The following is a 15,617-nucleotide window of genomic DNA, read 5'->3' on the forward strand; positions in this document are numbered from 1 at the left end:
AATCTATTGGATTCACTGATTCAGAATCAATGAATCAGTACAGTTCCTTCATGGGTCAATTTGAGCCTCTGAGTATTGAATGGAATGCGACGAATGCTTCAGTATACATAGAAAAACCAAAAAAATGCTCAAAATTAAAACTAATAATGCTAAAACTTTTCCACAAAATTATTTTATAATGTCTACATGTGTATCTGAATGCACACTAAAGAGAAAAACTGACTTTAGGACCCAACGGAACAGCTAAATTGCATTAGAAAAATAGCAAAATATTATAAAAATGAAATTTAAGTTTTCTGGAAAAAAACCAAGTATAATTTTAGGACTTCGGATAATTTTGACCCAAGAGGGAAGGATTTGTTACAAGATGCGAGAGGATGATGGTTTAAAAAATAAAAAGTTAAACTTTAAAAAAAATAAAAAGTTAAATCTTGTATAACTTGTAATGTAAAAACTTATTTTGTCATAACTTATTGATCATATAATGTTTTACAGTGTAACCAGTGCTTTAGGGTTGGACGAGAATCAGCCCATAAATGTGTTGTTTATTATAGCATAATACTTAAAAAGGGGGACAAAATGATGGAGAAAGCAGACTTACAAGGCATAACATTTTATTATACAGATAAATACCATAACTTTTCAATTACAGAAATACGTGGGGCTCTATGGGCTTGAAATGTAACAGAGATTATTTTTTTTTTTTGCATTGAAGGGTTCAAAAAAGGAATCTTCAGCATTTCAAGTCACCTTGAATCATATATAGTTTTAGAGTTTTGATTCTGATGTGTGAGATGCAATTCTTGATATAAAGGAGCTATACTGATTTTGACAAAATACAGTTGTGCATTTCTATAGAAAAATATCTTAGAATTCGTATTGTAATGGCTGTGTTCTGTAAAAAATTCTTATAAATAGAATAAACCTTATATATAAATGTCTTTTGTTTGTGCAACATCTGTTTTTAGAAAAATAATTCCTTGTCCTGTCCTGTTATAAGAGCTCCAAACTCTCCTTCACAAAACATATAAAAAAGAGCCCGTACACATTGCACTGCACTGTTGCACAGAATTGAAATACAACCAAATAAAAGACGTCCTTCAAGAGTAAATTTTGATGCCTTAGACATTTACCTCAGATTGTTTTGAATCAGATATACAGGCGTTAGTCATTTAAAGTCTCCATGCAAACGAAAACTAAAAGCAAATGAGGGTTTGAAGAAGAGAAAGCCCTTGTACACTCACCAAACACTTGAAACGATATCTAGAATTCCATATATAATAAATAAATCTTTAATAAACCTCCCAAAGAGGAAAAATGCATACATATGTTAAGAAGAATAACAAACATAAGTTAAATTTCCGGATGTACCCAAAGAAAATTATTTTACAATATAGTGGCACATTTAAAATCAATTCCCAATGACTGTGTCAGTCAAAATTTGCATACTACAGATTTAAGACAAAGACTTTATCTCGTACGAGGCTTTTTCCTTTATTTCGTTTGAGGTAAACTGAAGTACTGTTAAAGACTCTTAAAGGCAATGTCCTACTTCCTCTAGCGGCACCCGACTGTGACACTACCTGACTTTTGATATCCAAAGCATCCAAGGTCACAAGCATGCAAGCAAGCCCTCAACGACCGAAACATCTCACCTGCTGTCACATGTCATACCTGACATCTGAAGCATGACAATTCTTCCACAACATCGCATGCACAACGGCATAGGCTTCATTTACATAACATGACAAACAGTCAATTCCCAGAATTCAATAAATAACACACTTTATAAGACTTTTTGATTGGTTTTGCCATGATCAGAATGGGCGTGATCAAAAAAAAAAAAAGAGTGGGAAATCACATATCAGTGCATCAAAACTTGAAACTTTTCAAATCCGTTCATGTTTTTCCTTCTCTTAAATACCAGAACAAATGGGACAGAACTACAATGTATCTCATTGGTGAAAGATTAATCTCTGTAAGTGTAAAAATAAATCATATTGCACATTTTTAATAAATAATATAATATTTTCCCATTTTTTCAAATAGTACCAAAACTCACACACACAGAAAAAAATTGGTAGTGATTTTTTTGCTTCGTGTAATTCAAACACGGTGTTGATTGAGGTGAAGAAAAATAAAGGAAAGAAAGAAAGGTACATGAAAACAAAAACTGAAACGTGATGAGTACAGTAGGGAACTTCCGAGAAGAAAGAAGGAGATGCTAGAAGAAACTGCAGTGGGTCAGTAAAGGGTGTGAGGCGGGACGAGTGACGCTGGTGTACGCGATCGGTTTCCTCTCACTGGAACGGACGCCCGCTGCAGCAAAGTCCCCTGAACGCATTCCTCTGGCACTCGGAGCACATCTCCCAGTTACACGTCAGATGGTAAATGAGTAAGGCAGCTGCTCTTGCCCATCATGTAAAAGTGCATCATCAAACAATTCCAGTTAAGTCTCTGCCAGAAGCCAGAGACCCATGAAGTGGCTGATATTAAGGCTTTCCATCAGCAGATATGAGTCACGTCACACTGCATTCTCTTCTTCTGTTTCCATTTTAATGGTAATTTTTCCCCCCCGAAATATTTTCATCTCATTTACCAGAGCCGCATGACATTAGACCATGTCGTTTTCAAGGATGATGCTCTGGATTTCAAACTCCCATATGTTGATTCTTCAGCTCTCTCTGCTCTCTGGAGACTGCCTGGTACCGTTTGGATTTCAGAAAGGTCATTGACACAACTGTGTGGGTTGCCATCCAATACTAAAGGAATAAATGTTATACAGGGTTAAAAGTCACAATACATCTACAAAAATACAGCTTGGGCTAGTTGTCAAAGGGACTGTTGCAGTTATTTTGTATGTTGGCTTTAAACACAAATGTCTTTCTGTAAATTAGAGTGAATTCCATCATCCAAACTGCAATTTCAGTATTAGTATGACTGAACAGGCTACATTCACTGTAAAAAGTGGATCTCTTAAATTTTTAAGTATAATTAACTTGGATGTTTAAGCCATTTCAACTTAAATTACATTAAATTGACTTAAAAAATGAGTTGTATCAGTAATACAGTAAAAGCTGTAATATTGTGAAATATGTAAATAATGTAAAATAATTGCTTTCTATTTTATTATATTTTGAAATGTAATTTATTTCTGTGATGCAAAGTTGCATTTTCAGTGTCACATGATCCTTCAGAAATAATTCTAATATGCTGATTTGGTGCTCAAGAAACATTTCTTATTATTATCAATGTTGAAAACACTTGTGCTGCTTAATTTTATTTTTTTGTTGGAAACTGTGATACGTTTTTTATGAACAAAGAACAGCATTTCGTTTAAATAAAAATTTCTTAAAGAAAATAAACATCTTACTGACTCCAACATTTGCTCCTCCACTTACCTTAAATGGCAGTCTTTCATGTCAGGAAATGGACAAAAATGATTGCCAATCCAATGTTTAAAAGCATAACCATTGCAACCAAAACAGAGTTAGGACCCTGGGTAAAAAAGACACATAATGTAACAATTACAGCACAATCCATAAAAAGACATCTGTAAGTATAAACGAGACACTTAAAGTAGCCAAGCACTTACAGATTCTTCCGCTAGTGTTTCATCTGCCATATCTATGCTGGCTTTCTTGGTATCAGCTAAGCTCTTTGGTTTAATGGACTCTTGTTTCCTGATCTTGGGCTCTGGTTTGGGAGTGGGTGTCCTGACCAGTTTGGGTGGCGGAGGCATCCTGGCCAGGCTAGACTGTGTCATCTCAGGCTCATCATCTTCTGGTTCTTCTGGTGGAGGCATCTTCGACACTGGCTTCACATAGTAACTGTGATAAGCAGCATGTAGCTGCCCATTACCTGTGCTCGCAGGCTTGGGCGGGGGCATAAGGGTCTTGGGGGGTTTTGGTGGGGGCACTTCCTGTAACTTGATGGCCGGTACGAGAGGAGGGGCGGATACTTTGGTGATCTCGGCCACAATTGAGGCTCTCTCTTCTTTGCTTATCTTGCGAGCTACACTACTACTGTCCTTGCTTATCTTTCGGGCTACGCTGCTGTTGTCTTTGCTTATCTTGCGGCTGGCACTGGGGTTGGGTGCTTGGCTCTTCTGAGGAGAGTGAGGAGGTGACGGGTTTGGGCTCTGGACAGGAGAGTGGCTTGGAGTCGTGCCGCGGCGATAGAAAGGGCTGGTAGAAGACTTCTCCTTCTCCTCCTCCTCCTCTTTAGGTGCTTCCTCCTTAATCTCCTCCACCGGCTCACTGAACTTTTGTTTGATGTAGTCAAGTCCTGTAAGGAAGGGATCAAATGTTGGAGAAAGTTAGGGATATTACAAACTAGAATAGGCAGCCAACACAGGTCAGAAAAACTCAAGAACAACCCAAAAGAGATTCAAGGATTCAATACAAGTTAACCAGCATTTTGACAGCAAACTTCACTTCATTTTAGCCAAATTTCGGATCATAGATTAAAGTGGCCCTGTTATGCTATTTTAAAGGTTCCTCATTTTGTTTTGGAGGTTTCCTACAACAGTAAACATGCATCTACGGTATTTTTTATTTTTTTAAATGGTTAGTTCGAAGATTCTGTCTCTTTAAACCCCTGGCATTTTGCTAATTCGTTACAAACCTATGTAGGCATTTTTATATTCAGTAATTTTATTTAAAATTAGATACTAGTAACACATTACAGCCATGTATATTCCAAATCATAGCAACCAAAGCATCTCAGCTGTATTTTTATTATTATTTTTAATTATTACACTGCATGAATGAAAGGTAATATTCTGAAAAGTAACCTGTTTTATATTTTATAACAACAACAATATATTATTTAGTATTGTACTGCAAACTTCACACATTGTCTGCCAAATCTTCGGTCATCAGGGGGCCATCCATTTAAATTAAGATATATTGTATACATTTGTTTTATAAAATATATATATAACACTGTTGCGATTTTTCCCTGTTTTATAAAGTCGTGGAAATACTAAAAAAATTCTTTCTTTTGCTATAGAGTAAATACCTGTAGGAATACAAAAATGATATTTGCTGTCATCTCCCATTCACCACAATAGATGTTTACCCAACTACGCTGACTTCTGCTTCTGAGAACCCCGGAAATGTGAAAGGGCCCATGGAAACCTCAAGTCTATTCTGTAAAATGAAAGCCACTCCTTGTGCAACCGTGTCACCCTGTCAATGAAAACTCTTAGTACATAGATCAATTAACTTGTGAAAATGCTTAGAAGGTAACAGCAAAACTATGAATGACGCAACGCTGAGTTTGCATAATAGAGCTTTCCGGGAAAATCATACGGCTCCAACTGGCTTAAGCCCAAACAATTTAACTGCAGCTTAATTCACTTGGTATCTCTGGCATCCATGATGACCAACTTCAAAGAGTGAGAGGGCATTCTTAATGTTTAAATGGCTTAAAGTATCTTCTGAACATAATTTCTCACAATAACTTGATAAGAGCTCATGCTTTATAGAGGGTCCATTCCGTTTCTTCCTGTCTGAACAGAACTTCTGTCACAAGTTCCTAGCATTGTCTGTGTTATTTACTGACCTAAAGGGACCATGGTAGCACACTGCAAGCATAATTCACTGCCAAACACACAAGACTGTTCTTCTGTCATTTACAGACCTACTCATATGACCAGCTATATACTAATGCAGAAAATATATCTCCATCAACATTAAGACTGATTTTGATTATTTGATGTCTCATGTTACAAGCCTTTGTGTAGAGTGTTATTCTCCATCCAACAGCAATAAGTTAATCTCGTAGTTGCGGAGCAACTTAAAAATAAAGTCCACATAATGCTCTAAGATTGCTTTGATCTCTCTGTAATCCTCAAGCAAGACTCTGAAAGTGGCAGACTGCTACCCTGGTATGGCACAATAGTAAAATACTGTATTTTATATAAACAATAAATGCAATGCACTTGATCAATTTTAATAATAATTTAAATTCAAAATCATGTTAAATTCAACATCAAAATCGCACAATAGGGCATTAGACCAGTGATTCCCAACAAGAGTTACAAGCACACCGAAGCAAAATTAGATTGTTTCGTTAAATCTATCTATAGATTACAATTTAAAGAGGTAAATAATAAATATATTTAAAGAAATATTTTCAGTTATTTTTATAAACATTAATCCAAAACAAGACTGGGTGTGCTACAGTGATATATGAGAGGCAAATAATAGATATAAAATAAATACAAAATATTAATTTGTTATCAGATCAATAACAACATTTTCCAGGGCAACCACTGTTACAAGATGAAGATGAAGACAGACAAAGCCTATATCAATATATAAACGAGGTTTAATCCACAAGCAGGCAATAAAACGTAACAGCGTGTGTAACACACACACACACACAAACAACAACCGACAGAGAACTGAGGAGAAAACGGAACTTAAGTGCAGATTCCAACAAGATAATTAATCAAACACTGCTGAACCCAACAAACTAATAATTTGTGACCATAGAAACAAAGGAGAAGTGAGAAAATCAAACAAAGGAACACAATGAAACGAATGAAAACAAACTAAAAGTCCATTAAAACTGAAACTAACTGAACATAACTGTGACAGTACATCCCCCGCAGGGAACAGATGATGAAGAGGGAGGGATGGTGGGGATTTGTAGGTGACAAAGGGATGGTGAATGACGGTGGTGGAGGAATGGTGACATATCATACTAAAGCACTTGTTTAACGGTCGTGAAGTAAATTCAAATTCAATAGTACCTACTCAGACAGAATGATCCCCTTTTTTGGACAAAAAGGATTAGGATCACTGCTGTAGGCAAAACTGTGTTACTTGAAGCAACAATAGGATTATATTCATAATCAGAATGCATAAACCAAATCAGTACAAATGCATTACAAGCATATAGGGCTGAAAAATAAAAGGTAATTTCAAAGCAATCCCATAGGTTTATAAGAATAATATGTTCCTTTGTGTTGTCCACAGATGACGGCTATATAATGGATAATCCTGGGCATATTCCAGCACCATTAGACAGGCCTATGGGGAAACACGGGCCGTTTAAATCCTCTGGAGCGTTGCATCATCACCAACCTTAAATTAGATCAAGCGTCAATAACAAGAGGTATTCATTTGATAGTTGATGGGACGGAAAGGTCTCATCTTCTGAGGTTGTGCTGGAGTTAAAAAATTGCCTTTGTGGATTAGATTATGGCATGTGTGTGCTGTTATAATTTTTTTTTTTTCATAATTAGTATTTTTGTCCTGTTTCCACCCCCAAAAATATCCAAACACCCTTAAGTTAATTTTTAAGTAAATTCCAATTTTTTTTAACACAATTGTATACCATAATAAGGCATTGTTTCAGAGATTATTTTTTGAATTAATCTTAAAACAAGCAAAAAATTCAAACCAATTTGGCCTTAAGGTTAGAAATATAAACTTAATTTAAGATATATTCTCTGAATACAAGGCGTATATAAATTGAACTTGCTTTAAGGATGCTTAGATACTTAAACAAGACAAAAACACCGCTTAAGAAATAATTTTTTATATTGTAACGAAGCAAAAAACAATTCTACTTACTAAATAAATAAAAACAATACTGAAAACTACCTTAAAAGTAGATCTTACAACAACATGATGAGACATCGAGATGTATAATGAGAACTGTCATGTTGCCAAGTGAAATTCAACTCCAAAAATAAGTGGTGGCAATAGAACCTCACGGCTCAAAATCAGCATAAGGTATTTGACAAAGATCCAAAGGCCTCTCTTATGACATGAGAAGGATTATGAAATCTTTTCACCCACAGTTAAGAGACACAACTCAATTACCCGATACTTAATTAAAGTAGTACCTTTGTTTTAACATGCATTATATCAAATTCAGAGACGCTACAACACAGCACAAACAAACCTACGAATGCAATCAACCTTAAAGTTTTGTTTATTATCTACACGGTCTGGATTGGAATATTAATAGGCTCTCTAACCCAATAAAAGGGGCTATCTGTCTTGATGGGGCATGTGATGCAGGGCCCGGAGGCTTTTAAATTTATTAAGCACTTTATAAATTCTTGCCAGTGGAGTCTTGTGTGTATTTAAGATACATGCCACAATGTATTTAATAATGACAGACAACTGATGGAATAGTACTGACTGATTTATAGTGGATCTATGTATATTTATCTTTTACTGTAGCGGCCTTCTCTCAACACTAAATCAAATAATTTATTATTTTTCCTAACAGATGTTCCTTTCCTTCTCATAGAAAAATACATTATTAAATTAAGTACATTAAATACTATTAAATTAATACTATACATATTAATCGCGATTAATCGACTCTAAAATAAGTTTGTTTACATAATATGTGTTTATATATGCACATATAAATATACGCACACACACACACACACATATATATATATATATATACACAAACATATATTATGTAAACAAAGTTTTATTTTAATGGTCACTAATACATGTAATATATATACACACAGACATTATATATATATATATATATATATAGTTTGTTTTGTTTAAACAAGAAACAGACGCAATTGTGAGATAAACAAATATATTTATAATCTATTAACTTTCTACATGCTACATACTTTCTCTACATACTTTCTACACTTGCCTTCTGTCACAGTTGTGTTTCTGTCTGAGTCTTGTTTACATTAGTGTTTTTGTTCTGTTTTCCGCCACTTTTATGTTTCCACGGTAACCTCAATTAGTTCTTGTCACACCTGTTTCCTCGTTAGTCTTTTTAGCTGTGCCTCGTTTCCCTGATCTGTTTCCTTATGTATTTAAGCCCTGTGTGTTGCCTTGTTCATTGTCCGATCTTCATTATATTTAGTGTGTGTTGCTGCCTGCTCTGTGTTTAATTATCATTAAACGGTCGTTGTGGAAAATATCCTCGTCTCCGTCTGCCTTCCTGTAACCACCCGTGACAGAAGATCAGACCAGCCCGTATGGACGACTGGGCTATATTTGTTGCCATAGCTCAAGAGAGCACGGATTTTTTCTCCTTGTTGAGAACTTTGTTCGTCGAACCCTCACTAGCCCCCTCGACGACGAAACCCTCAAGCTGCTATTCTGGATCTGGGCAAATTTCCACCAGGCCACCAATCTCCCAAACACCGATGGACTGAACTGCAGGAAAGCCATTGCCAGGTGTTTGGTGAGCATTGCGTCCTGATTCAGAGAACAACCACCATCACCAGCAGCCGCCGAGACCACCCTTCCAGAGTCTCGTCCCGCCGAGACCACCCTTCCAGAGTCTCGTCCCTCCGAGACCACCCTTCCAGAGTCTCGTCCCGCCGAGACCACCCTTCCAGAGTCTCGTCCCGCCGTCACCACCCTTCCAGAGTCTCGTCCCACCGAGACCACCCTTCCAGAGTCTCGTCCCGCCTCCTTGGTCCTCAGTCCCTGTCTCCACTGCGCCCTTCTGTGTCCCCGCCTGCACCTCAGTTGCCAGGGCCAGTGGCTTCGCCATGTCCCGCCGGATCCTTGGTGTCGCCTGGGCTTGTTGGCTCTCCACCCAGGTCTCCTCTCCCACCTGCTCCGCCCCCATCAGTCGGCCCCCTGGAGTCGTCAGCCCTGCCTCCACCATGGTTCCTCCCTCCGTCTGCTCCGCCCTGGTCCCTCCTGCCTTCTGTCTGCCCTTCGCCTACTCTTCGTCTTCCTTCTGAGCTCCCTCCCTCCCTCCCTCCCTCCCTCCCTCCCTCCGCAGTTGGTCCAACAATGGTGCGAGGAGGCACCTCACGGAGACGGGAGAGTACTGTCACATTTGTTTCTGTCTGAGTCTTGTTTTCATTAGTCACATGTCTTTGATCTGTTTTCCCGCCACTCGGTAACCTCCATTAGTTCGTCACACCTGTTTCCTTGTTAGTCTTGTCAGCTGTGCCCCGTTTCCCTGATCTGTTTCCCTATGTATTTAAGCCCTGTGTGTTGCCTTGTCCATTGTCCGATCTCTGTTATATTGAGTGTATTGCTGCCTGTTCTGCTGTACTGTGTTTAATTATCATTGAACTTTCGTTGTGGAAAATATCCCATCTCCGTCTGCCTTCCTGCAACCACCAGTGACACCTTCTTTTATAATAATTATATATGTATAAAATATTATTTGTTTATAGGATAAACAGTCTTAATATATACATTATTTATAATAATGTATGTCATAATCTGAGCCATCAAGTTTGTACTGAAATGGCATAAATAAAGAGGGAAAACGATTTAGGGTTCATAAGGTCAGGAAACCAGCTGGCCTCTGTGCACCTTGCATTGAAGAGATGGGCAATGATTTAAAGAGAGGTGGGAAGAGGAGGTGCAGTCAGGGTTCAAACGTCTGACTGAAGGAATGGACAGCTGCTCACTGTCCTGCCATTCCAACTATCCCTCTGTTAGCTCCCTGTAAAGGACACACTCGCTCCAAATATAGCGCAATTTAAGTCACTCTATAAACCTCGTTGGGTAGACCATTTCAAACTGGGCCTAAAGACAACCATGGCGACAGTGCAGCGTTTTTTTTCTTGATGTGTTACAAAGGCATACTTAACCTCTGCACTAATCTGCCATAAGCCAGAAATGTCAATTACGAGTGCTAGTGCTTACTCTTCTGAGCGGGATGTTTGAGAGTTAGTGGGAGAACAAGGCACCGCTGGGGATCAGGCCGGATCATATCAGAAAGCCACTTTGTTTTCATACGACACTTCAAATTGAAGTACCTTTGTTTCTGCTATGAAAACATATTGTAAAAAAAAATGGTTTATATTATAAAAAAAATGATGAGCTTCAGTTGAAACCACTGTTAAGTAGTCCTTATTTATACTCAAACACACAACTATGTACATCAGCTGTTTTTGAAAGAAGTCACTTCTGCTCACTAAGGCTACATTTATTTTGTCGAAAAAAGTAGTATTGTGATATATTATCCATTTAAAAGAACCATTTTCTATTTTAATATATTTTAAAATGTAACTTATTCCTGAGATGGAAAAGCTGAATTTTCAGCATCATTACTCCAGTCTTCAGTGTCACATGATCCTTCAGAAATCATTCTAATATGCTGATTTGCTCCTCAAGAAATATTTCTTATTATTATCCGTGCTGAAAACAGTTGTGCTGCTTAATATTTTTGTGTAAACCATGATGGATTCATTTCCAACATTCTTTGATAAATAGAAAGTCCAAAACAACAGCATTTATTTGAAACACAAATCTTTTGTAAATTATAAATGTCTTTTTTCTGTTACTTTTGATTCTAGCTGAATAAAAGTATTAATTTATTTAAAAAAAGATCTTACTGACCCCACACTTTTGATGCATATGTAACTAATTATTTATCAAATCGCTGATGCTGAAATTTTAAACAAACAGCCACTCGAGGCTCTGCGTTACAGTGATTCTAACAGTTTAAGCGAGTTTTCTCTTCATGTCATCACCAATAACACTTCGTACCCTTATCGATAGTAAAATCACTATGTATGTACAGCTGTTTATGTCTTATAGATAAATCTAAAAGCAAAATCTAATCAGCAACAAGAAAATCTATATTACATGGTACTATTTGACATTATATTTGTAAAAGCTACAATCAATCATGGCTGATAAGACAATAATGACCTCTGATGCTAACAACAAACCTACTTTAATACTGAAATATAAAGAAGAGCAATACAGTGTTTGATGTGGAACTGAAAGTGTTGTTTAACTGGATGCAGTGTTGGTTCAAGTAGACTCTGTGCGTATTTACTACTTGGAAAGAAGATGAATGATAGTTCATCAGCATAAAGTTTTAACATCTACTCTCGTGTAATGGAAATCACAGAGCTGCTAACACAGAGTTCTACCACTTGCACACATGAAATGGGAATGTCTGGTTAGTTTTAGCATGCAGGGTTTGTATACTGAAATCGTATCATATTAAATAAACACAAGGCAGTTATGACCTCAAGTGTGTTGGTCATTAAATCTAGTGGCACTTATTATAGGCTCATTAACAAATTATATCCTCCATTGGATTAATCAACTATCAGAAGCGCTACTATCAAAATAAACCTGTCTATTTGAATGAATCTAGTTTGACACATCATGTTTACAGTGAACTGAATTCTATTCATCAACAAAAATGTATATGTATTATTATTTTCAAATTTAAATATATTACATAAACTACCAGTTTTACTAGTCAGTAGTTTTTTGAAAGATATTCTGCAAGAATTCAATAAATTAATCAAAAGTGACAGAATAACATTTACTGTTTAATGTTTAATTAAAGCTGCAGTCCGTAGTTTTTCCTCTTTGTCGCATCACTGTTCAAAATCTGCAATTGCAGTTATTCACGGAATTATCAACTTTACGTGGGTTGTGCCTCGGCACAGCGCGGATGAATCCAATGTTTTAAGGAGAATGTGTGGCTGTCAGTCGCCGGTGTGGATACTGTCATTCAGAATCACAGAATCTACTTTTTGGAAGTATGATCAACATAAGAATTTTCACCAGAAAATGTCATCTGAACAAGTAAGTAACATTCACTTTTGTTCTGACCAATTAAGGGGAAAAAAGTATTGCAGTAAATCGTGATGATTAAATCTAATGATCACTTATCATATCACGTCAAACCGTGCAAATTATACTTTGTTCTCAAATTGTTAATGTTAACAACATCAGCATTGTGTGACTTCATTTATGCCCTTCCGATATTATCCTTATTTCCGCATGGGCCCGGTTGCAGTCTCTTTTTTCTGTAGCCACTCCAAAGTCCGAAAGAAGTCTTTTGCCTTTTACAACGGGTGAATCTCCAGTTGTCACTGGTGATTATCGTTTGAACCTTTCTGGATCCGCCATCAAATTGATAAGTTTAATTATATCAAGTGCAGTGAGAAAAGGCTATAAATCTCAACCTCCAACATCCTCACATGCAATATAGCCTACTAGCCGAAACACCTTCTTTATGTGTACAGATGCGATGTAATGATGCAAAGACATACTCGAATTTCCCGCGGAAATCCACCAGTATCACTGGAATTAAAAACATTATTACAAGCTTACCGTTTTGAATCGAGCTAAGGCAAGCAGATAGTTTTGAACACTGGCTGGTTATGTACTTGCTCAAAGAAGTTAACCCAAAAAAGTTACAGAATGCAGCTTTAACTTTTTATTAATCAAAAATACAGAAAAGAATGTATTACAGTTTCCACAAACATATTAAACAAAAAACGTTTTCAGCATGCATAATAATACGAAATGTTTCTTGAGAAGCAAACCAGCATATTAGAATGATTTCTGAAGGATCATGTGACACTGAAGACTGGAGTAATGATGCTGAAAATGCAGCTTTGCATCACAGGAATAAATTACATTTTGAAATATTTTAAAATAGAAAACAGCTGTTTTTAAATGTAATAATATTTCACAATATTACTGTTTTTACTGTGATTTTTATTAAAAAAATACAGCCACTGTGAGCAGAAGAGACTTCTGCACAGAAAGAGTGTACTCATTTTCAATAGACACAATCTAACGTTACAAATTCTTACAAAACCAGTTTCACTTCATCTCTGAACAAGCCGAAATAAGGTGGTGTTTCTAACAGTTTGGTATTAGATTTCACAAATAATGGATTGTGGTTTAATGACAAAAAAGGGGGTAAATAAGGTCACTCAGAGAGTGAAAATAACTGGTAGAACAAAAAGTAAGCTCTGAGCAACAGCAGTTCTCCCGAAACAGCTCAGTTTAATTAAGATATTATCTCCCTAACGGCGCTTGCAAAGATTCCCCGGTACCTGTAAGACATGACTCATTTGCTCAGTCACATCCTGTCCAACATGAGCGTCTCCTCTTGAAGGTGATTTCCAGTTATAGATCTGCAGAAATGTATATACCAGCCCCCCCTTGTGAGTTTGACCTTTCTCCCTTGACCTCCCAGTGCTCAGCTGGCAGGAGTTTATGTGTTTGTGTGGGGTTTGCTTCTGAAAACTGAGAAGTGTTTCTGGGACCTTTTCCATGAGAGGTGAGCGGCACAATAGAGCTGTAATTTGACATGCCCACTTCTTATCTGAATTCGCTTACTGATAGCAATGTGCCGTACGCACGACACACTCAACAAGCCTTACATTCCTCATCCAGAGAACATTCTCGGTTTGATATGGACCACATTCTTTGGCTGCTGTCTGAAATATTTCTAAAGGGAACTAGAACAATCACTGAGGAACAGTCTACTAATATTAGTGCTCTGTAATGTTAAGTAATAAACTTTATTCGTTTTGATTAGGACTGCCAATGTAGGAGGCTCATTAATGATGTCGGAGAAAACTGAAGCATTTTCTTTCTTAGCAAGAAATCTCCTTCAAAGAAGTTCCAAAGATTAGACTTTATTGAACAAAACAACAAAGCTGGGATGCTAATAATCTATTACCTAAAAATGTGTTTTTGTGTTCTTTACCAGGGTTTAGCCCATCCCATTTGTTTGCCACAATTAATTATCAGACCTTTGGACTTCTTTTTAATCGTGGGATCCAGCCAACTAGTCTATTTTTAAAAAAGAACATTTGTTAGTTAAGTGCACATTACATGTAAACAGAATAGAACAGCTTGATTAATGAGTGTACCATACACAGTGATTGATGGATATTTTCTTCACTGTATTCCATTCTGTGTACCAATGCTGAGATGAGACATACAGTATAGTGAGGTAGACCTTTTGAGGCCTACTAAAACTAGATTTTCCTGGTTAATTCCAGGTTATATGTTTGATGCAAATTTACTATCATGATAAAAAATTATATAAAAAACACATAATGCTAATAATGATCCACTACCACATTAAATTTGAATTATATTTCAATCTACAAGAGCAAAGTTTAAAGGGACATAATTGAGGAAAACACATTTCTGTAGCCTCAAACAGTTGAGCACGGCGTTCGCAATGCCAAGGTCAAAAAAATGTATAGCGCTAATTTGGGAAAAAAATTATAATGTAGATATTCTAACATTCAACAACATTCCCCAGTACTACTTCATTTAAGAAAACTAAATATGCAAAATGCGTCTTTCAAAAAGGAAGGAAATTAGATTTGTTTAAATGTCATATATAGATATTATACTATATATATATATATATACGTATATATATATTTATATAATTTTTTTTTAAATGCATACCATATTTTCTTTCTTTTCGACAGACCCATTTTGCATATTATATGTTATGCTATATAGAAATTATAGATAAATAATAAAATATTGATCTGTATTTATATTTAATTTATAATTTTAATAAATAGTTACTATTATAGTATAAAATCCCATATCATATAATACAAATATTATAAATAATATAAAATGTGGATAAAAACAGTACGACTCACGTCATCTGATATTTGTTGTGCTCAGAGCAACCATATGCATGTTTCATGAACATTATGAAATTAAATCATTTCAGATCTGTCAGGTGTCCTAATTATTTTGGCCACCACTGTATATTAAAAGTAGATTAGAGTACATTAACACAGTAGCAAATAAGCCTTATTAGCTCTGAGGGTCAGAGAAATATGTCATTTCACTGTCAAAAAACCTTGATCAACTTTATTACCCAGG

At 36.3% G+C, this 15,617-nt stretch overlaps 1 protein-coding gene across 1 annotated transcript in view; it reads right to left on the reverse strand.

Annotated features, from left to right (window-relative positions):
• Positions 1-597: 597 nt before the first annotated feature.
• Positions 598-15,617, reverse strand: part of jph1a (junctophilin 1a) — a 41,233-nt gene continuing 26,213 nt past the window's right edge. Inside the window, exons 4-6 of the mRNA XM_077244477.1 lie at positions 3,596-4,287; positions 3,402-3,498; positions 598-2,762 (exon numbers count right to left, since the gene is read on the reverse strand). Coding sequence (XP_077100592.1) covers positions 3,418-3,498; positions 3,596-4,287 — 773 coding nt within the window. The 3' untranslated portion in view covers positions 598-2,762; positions 3,402-3,417. The remainder of the gene's footprint in view (positions 2,763-3,401; positions 3,499-3,595; positions 4,288-15,617) is intronic.

The sequence above is a fragment of the Siphateles boraxobius genome, unplaced genomic scaffold, assembly GCF_051911475.1.
Source record: "Siphateles boraxobius isolate OS27281-9 unplaced genomic scaffold, OSU_SipBor_1 26, whole genome shotgun sequence".
NCBI classification, from domain to species: Eukaryota; Metazoa; Chordata; class Actinopteri; order Cypriniformes; family Leuciscidae; genus Siphateles; species Siphateles boraxobius.